Raw genomic sequence first — 6,566 nt, forward strand, 5'->3', positions numbered from 1 at the left:
TGACAATGTCACTCGGCTGTAGAAAAAGGGATTTAAATGCAGCGTCTCCCAGGACCGCGTGTCAAGGGCTGCTTCCCATTCAGTTGTTTGGAGGAACCGGGCCCGCGACGGAGGGGGCGGGGGCGGGGGCGGGGGCGGGGGAGGGGCGGGGGGAACCCTTTAAAGCGACCGCTCCAGCAGCAGCAATTGACAAGGAGGCAATTATGAAATTTTGAGGTTGAAAAAATGGGGGGCGGGGTGTGTGTGGGGGGCCAAGAGCAGAAGCCGAGCGACTCCCCGCCGCGCCGCCGCCGCAGCCGAGGGCCTCTGAAGAGCTCTCGAGCCGGGCGGGGGTCGTCCCGGCCGCCCCCACCGTCATTAAAGGCCCCTCTCAAACACTCGAGGAGATTTTCGGAGCGCGAGCCGGCCCGACAACATGAAAAGCACAGGGCGATTGAAATGCGAGCACTGGGATGCACGGAGCCGCTGCGGCGCGGACTCGCTCTTGAGGTCAAGTGACGGACGGATTGTATGCTTCTTCATAATAATATTAATTAAACAATTTGCATGCTAATAAGGTAACAATTATCAGGGCCTCTGTTGAAAGATTCAGGTTATTACAACACGCCAATCTGAAGGCCAGGGGTCAGAGAGTGAGAGGCGAGCGAAATTTCAACTCAAATTAACATTCTGTCAGCTCCAGAAAATGGGATAAATAAAGTCGAATTAATTCATTATAATAAAGAGAGATGGGCGAGGGAGCTCGGCCGGCGCCCGCCCCTCCTCTGCCCTCCCCTCGGGCCGAGTAGATTACAGCTCTGTATTCAGAAACACGCGCCGCGCGCATTCCTCCTCGCGAGCCCAACAGAAGACCAGGCGCTTGTGGCTGCTGGCAACATCGAGTCGGATGGACAGAGTTTACATTTAGTATTTATAGAGACAGAAATTAAATTAGGGCGAAAAGTAGTGCTCTTGGCCTCTGAGCTCGGAATTAATACTTGCAGCGTTTTCTTAGTGAGACTGGAAACAGGGAGGGGGGTCCCCAAATTCCAGGCCGCCTCTCGGTCTCCCGGATTAGCTGGGCCTGGTCCTCAACCCTGCGCCGTCCCCTCCTTTCCCTCAAGGAGAGACACGAGGGTCATTAAAGTCGCAGTCAGCGTGGATCGGCCCGTCCACGACCTTCAGTTAGGAACAGCGCCAGACTGTGGGTCCAGTCGCAGGGACAGGCTGTCGTGTGGCGGGACGGGGTGGCCTTGCGCCCGCCACCCCAAGCATTCCCCTCATGAGCGGTCCCGGGCACCCCCCCCCAACCCCTGGCACGGGCACCTGACCAGCAGGGACGCAGAGACGCGCACAGTCCCGGCCTGCCCTTCCCTCTCACCCGGGCTAGGGCTGGGAGGCCTGGCCCAAGTCACTTACTTACACCCAAAGCCAATTGGTCTGTCGCTTTGCCCTGGGGTGGTGGTGGCTCCGCAGACTGGCCCAGCCCAGGCCGGAGCTCTCCTCCTCTCTTCCCCGCCCTGGGCTGGCCGAGGCTCCGGGCATTCAATGCTGGAGAGGTGGCCCTAACCCAACTGGTCCAGCACTGGGGTCCCGCAGCCAAATGCGACCACCCCACTGACAAACTTTTTTACAAAGGAGAGAGATGGACCGACATCCCCTGATTTCTTTCCTTGCTGCCCACAATCCTGATTTGCTGCTTATTTAAGAATATATCCTTTAATGATTTAGCTTTGAGTCTATCAATATTTTATAGCAGAGAAGGGAGTGACACTTCTCTGAGAACATAATTTAATTATAATAAATGGGTTGGGTGCTTCAGCCCCATCCTTCAGAGGCCGAGTCAGAGCAGATGTATTTATCTTTATTCGAGCGTGTAAGGGGATGGGGGCGGATCGGCCCCACCCCAAAGTTACTTTTCCCCTCCTGTCCCCACCCCTCTCTCCTCCTCTGCGCCCGGGCTTTATGGGGATGGGGGTCATGGCGCCTCCGCAGCCCCCCCACCTCTGTCTTTGTAGATAGGGCGACTGCCAATCAATCAGAGAGGGCATTAATTACGCCTCTTTATTGAGAGGGTGCTACATTCTGTAGTTCTTCTCTTTCGGGATCGCCCTCCTCCTCCTCCTCCTTCCTCCTCTCCCGCCGCCTGCAGCCGGAGAGGAGGAGATGAGAAGCCTTGTAGTTTTAAATTCAATGTGACAGTTTCGGAAAAGCGGATGATGAATCTCCTATTATTGGATCAGTCTATTTGCCGCTCAATGTCTCTCTGTAATTGGAGCAACATCACTTTAAAGGTTCAGAGAGTACAGCATTTCTGGTGAAAAATCCCCACAACACGGCGCTGAATGTTTTAAAGGGAAATCTATTAGTGATTTGCGGAGGGGCGGGGAGGCGGCGGCTCGGGGGAGGCGCGGGCTCGGGGCCGGCCCCGAGTGAGGTGGGGGGCTAGCTGCGGGCCCCTGCCCCAGGCCCAGGCTCCAGCCCGCGCCTGCCCGGCCCTGGGCGGCCCCTCCCTCCCTCCCTCCGGCTCCCCCAACCCCCAGCCCGTCTTGTTGTGACAGTTCCTGATACTGTTTATTGAGGTGCATGTCAGGTATAATTAGCAATCGATATGGAAAACGTTTCCCTGCACCCAGCACGCCTCTGACGTCAGAGCCGATTAGCGCTTCTTATTGGTCCCAAATTCCCCGGGCCGCGGCTAATTATCGGGAGCTTGATGTTGATAAGTAAAGCGCCGGAGTGCGGGCGAAGCATGTGTGGGGCTCCGGGTCCCTGTCTCCGCCGCCGCCGCCGCCGCCCGCGCCTCCCGCCGCTGGCCCGCCCCGGCCCCGGCCCGCGCCCCCGCGCCCCGCCACCGGCCCCGCCGGCCCCCCGCGCGAGATGATGGACAGCCGCCTCCTGGAACACCCGCATGCCCAGTTCGGGGGCTCGCTGGGCGGCGTGGTGGGCTTCCCCTACCCGCTGGGCCACCACCACGTGTACGAGCTGGCCGGGCACCAGCTGCAGTCGGCCGCCGCCGCCGCCTCGGTGCCCTTCTCCATCGACGGCCTGCTCGGGGGCTCGTGCGCCGCCGCCGCCTCGGTGGTCAACCCCACGCCGCTGCTGCCAGCCGCCTGCGGGGTCGGCGGGGACGGCCAGCCCTTCAAGCTGTCAGGTAGGCGGGCGGGGAGGAGCGCGGCTGGGGGCGGGGGCCCCGGTCCGGCCGAGGCGCTGGGGGGCCCGGGGCTGGCGAAGGAGAGCCGGCTCCCAGGCAGCTGTCTCTGCGCCCCCCGGATCCAGGCGGCCAGCGGGTAGAGGGAGGGAGGGGTGGGGGTCGGGCCTGGGCGGGTGGCTGAGCCGCGCGGCGTCCTGTGACTGCCCGCAGACTCGGGGGACCCGGACAAGGAGAGCCCAGGCTGCAAGCGGCGGCGCACCCGCACCAACTTCACCGGCTGGCAGCTGGAGGAGCTGGAGAAGGCGTTCAACGAGAGCCACTATCCCGACGTGTTCATGCGCGAGGCGCTGGCGCTGCGCCTAGACCTGGTCGAGTCCCGAGTTCAGGTAAAGACCCGGCGTCGCTCCCGGATCCGCCATCCGGACCCCAGGCTCGGGGCGCGCCGGGACGCCTTTGTTCCAGGTGGCGAGATATCGTCCCCTTGCCGCGGGCCCGCTTCGCGCTGGCCTGCTGGGGAAGAGTGGAGGGGTGGGGGTTCTGGGGCTCGGCCTCTCACGGACAGCGGGGTGGGCAACTGCCCCCCAAAAGCCTGGGTGGCTTGAGAAGGGCCGGCGGCAGCACACAAGTCGCCAGAACAGCGGCTGCGTCCGAACCGGGAAGCGGCGTGGTGGGTTGGCGGAGGCCGGGCCAAGTGAGGTCTCCAGGCAGGGGCGAGGAGGCGAGGAGGGGCCGGCTTGGCTCCGACCTGGAGGAGAGAGGGAAGGGGACACCCCCACGCCCCCGCACCGCCTGAACCTCCCGCGCGAGGCTCTGTCACCCAGCCTGGAGCGAAAGAGTCTGTTTACCTTGCGCCTGCAAAATATTCAGATGGAAACGTGTATTTATTCATCGCTTTGCAGAAGGGGACAGCTGAGGAAGGGGAGGCAGAAGCATAAACAGTTAACACATTGAGAAAGTGGGAGAAAAAAAGGTGTCTGAATTTTTAATAATACCCCTGGTCTCATCTTTTTCTTACGACTGTTTTCCCGTAAATTTGTTATCATTTGGAGATGGCTGATGGTATTATTTTAAAAATACAGTGTCAGCTTGGTGGATTAAGAATTCCAAGATGATTTGTGCATAATTAAATGTTTCCCTGGAGCAAAGAAATCCTCTTTTTCTGCGGTGGGTGCGGTGTGGGGTCCAGGTCTGTGGTGCGGTGTGCGGCTGTGGGTGCTAGGCGTTGAGGCAGACGCTGGCAAAACGCCTGTTTGTCACCAATAGCTTTGTCTAAAAAGGTGTGTTTGTCCTGTGCTTAGACCTCCTCTCGTGACCTCTTCTGCTTGGAAATCCTTTTATCCAATTTGTTCTAAGTGTCTTAAGTGAAGTCAAGACCCCTTCATGTCTCCCCTAATACGATAATGACTAATTCTTACAGGCAAGGCAGTCCAGAATTCGCACCAAAAAAAAAAAAGTTTAAAGAAGGAAAAGGCGGTTACAGCCTTGTGGAGTGGGGGGGGGGGAGCCGGGGGGAGCCCGGGGCTCGGCTTCACGCTGGAGACCTCCCCATGGACAGGGCTCCCTGCGACCAGGCTGGGCCTGCTATTGTGCAAGTCTCTGCATGGCCGCGACAAAGAATCCGTATTAACGCGCTCTCTTGGGGAGGGCAGGACTGCCCGAGGTTCCGCGGGGCTCAGACGGATTTGACTGTGTGTGTTTGGTGGTTGGCGGTTGAGTGAGGGTGTAGCGCTGCTGTCCCCGGATGTCCTGTGTGGCTCCCCAGGACAAGGACTGCAGAGAGGGTGGAAGAGACGGGATGGGCCCAGCCTCTCCTTCCGGCCTGGTGGTCGCCTCTTGCCTCCCCACCTGCCTTGGCCGGTGGCCCAGGCCAAGCACGACAGGTTTGGGAAGGCTCCGTTGGTGCCCTGGCCCAGGGCTTGCAGAAAGAAGGCTGTTAGCTGTGTCCTAGGAGGGAGGCTCCAGAGGCCCACCCAAGTACGGCTCCCCAGGCCCTTCCGGACGAAGAAGCACCCATATTTCCCTTCAAGGGAATCCGCCCCCACCCCCGAAATGTGGGCTTTGACACAGTCTCCAAGGGGCCGAAGACAGGTGTGGAGGGCGGCTGTGGCTCAGCGGTCCAACGGCAGGATGGTCAGCGCCAGGCCGGGCGGGCTGCTTAGAACACGAGCCGTGAGCGGCCAGGAAGGGTGAACAAGGGGCCTTGCTCTCTGCCTCCGGACCAGGAACCCGACGCCCTCCGTCCGGGGCCAAACCGGCCCCCCAAGTAAGGGGCGGCTCCCAGGTCCCCGAGGTGAGAAGCCAGAGCGGGAAGCTGGCCGGGAGGCCCCGTCTACGCGCCTTCCGGGTGGAAAAGGCGCTCGCTGGAACCTGCAGCTCCAGTGGCAAAGCCCGGCTCAGGGCCGGCTCGGCCGCGCGGCCTGACTCCCGCCCCCGGCCGAGCGGAGGTTGTGCAGGCCCCTCTGGGGGGAGCGGGGAGGTCCCCGGCCCCGGCGGCCAGCCCGCCGCCTGATTGTGGCTTCCTCTTCCCTACCCGGCTGCTCTAGGTCTGGTTCCAAAACCGCCGGGCCAAGTGGAGGAAGAAGGAGAACACGAAAAAGGGCCCAGGGCGGCCGGCGCACAACTCCCACCCGACCACGTGCAGCGGCGAGCCCATGGACCCGGAGGAGATCGCGCGCAAGGAGCTGGAGAAGATGGAGAAGAAGAAGCGCAAGCACGAGAAGAAGCTGCTGAAGAGCCAGGGCCGCCACCTGCACTCGCCGGGCGGCCTGTCCCTGCACAGCGCGCCCAGCTCCGACAGCGACAGCGGCGGCGGCGGCCTCTCTCCGGAGCCGCCCGAGCCGCCACCGCCCGCCGCCAAGGGCCCCGGAGCGCACGCCTCGGGCGCCGCGGGGACCGCGCCCGCCCCTCCCGGCGAGCCGCCTGCACCCGGCACCTGCGACCCCGCCTTCTACCCGAGCCAAAGAAGCGGCGCCGGCCCACAGCCGCGCCCAGGTCGCCCTGCGGACAAGGACGCGGCCTCGTGCGGGCCAGGGGCGGCTGTGGCGGCGGTGGAGCGCGGCGCCGCGGGGCTGCCCAAGGCCAGCCCATTCAGCGTGGAGAGCCTCCTGTCCGACTCGCCGCCGCGCCGGAAAGCCGCTTCCAACGCCGCCGCCGCCGCCGCCGCCGCCGCGGGGCTGGACTTCGCGCCCGGGCTGCCGTGCGCGCCGCGGACCCTGATCGGCAAGGGCCACTTTCTCCTCTACCCCATCACGCAGCCGCTCGGCTTCTTGGTGCCGCAGGCCGCGCTCAAGGGCGGCGCGGGCCTGGAGCCGGCGCCCAAGGACGCGCCGCCCGCGCCCGCCGTGCCGCCGGCGCCGCCCGCCCAGGCCAGCTTCGGGGCCTTCTCGGGGCCCGGCGGCGCCCCGGACTCGGCCTTCGCGCGTCGCAGCCCAGA

At 63.2% G+C, this 6,566-nt stretch overlaps 1 protein-coding gene across 1 annotated transcript in view; it reads left to right on the forward strand.

Annotated features, from left to right (window-relative positions):
* Nucleotides 1–2,663: 2,663 nt before the first annotated feature.
* The window catches only part of UNCX (UNC homeobox), a 4,985-nt gene continuing 1,082 nt past the window's right edge, over nt 2,664–6,566 (forward strand). The window contains exons 1-3 of the mRNA XM_032146000.2: nt 2,664–3,133; nt 3,344–3,519; nt 5,677–6,566. Coding sequence (XP_032001891.2) covers nt 2,860–3,133; nt 3,344–3,519; nt 5,677–6,566 — 1,340 coding nt within the window. The 5' untranslated portion in view covers nt 2,664–2,859. The remainder of the gene's footprint in view (nt 3,134–3,343; nt 3,520–5,676) is intronic.

This window comes from Hylobates moloch, unplaced genomic scaffold, assembly GCF_009828535.3.
Source record: "Hylobates moloch isolate HMO894 unplaced genomic scaffold, HMol_V3 SCAFFOLD_24, whole genome shotgun sequence".
Classification (NCBI taxonomy): Eukaryota; Metazoa; Chordata; class Mammalia; order Primates; family Hylobatidae; genus Hylobates; species Hylobates moloch.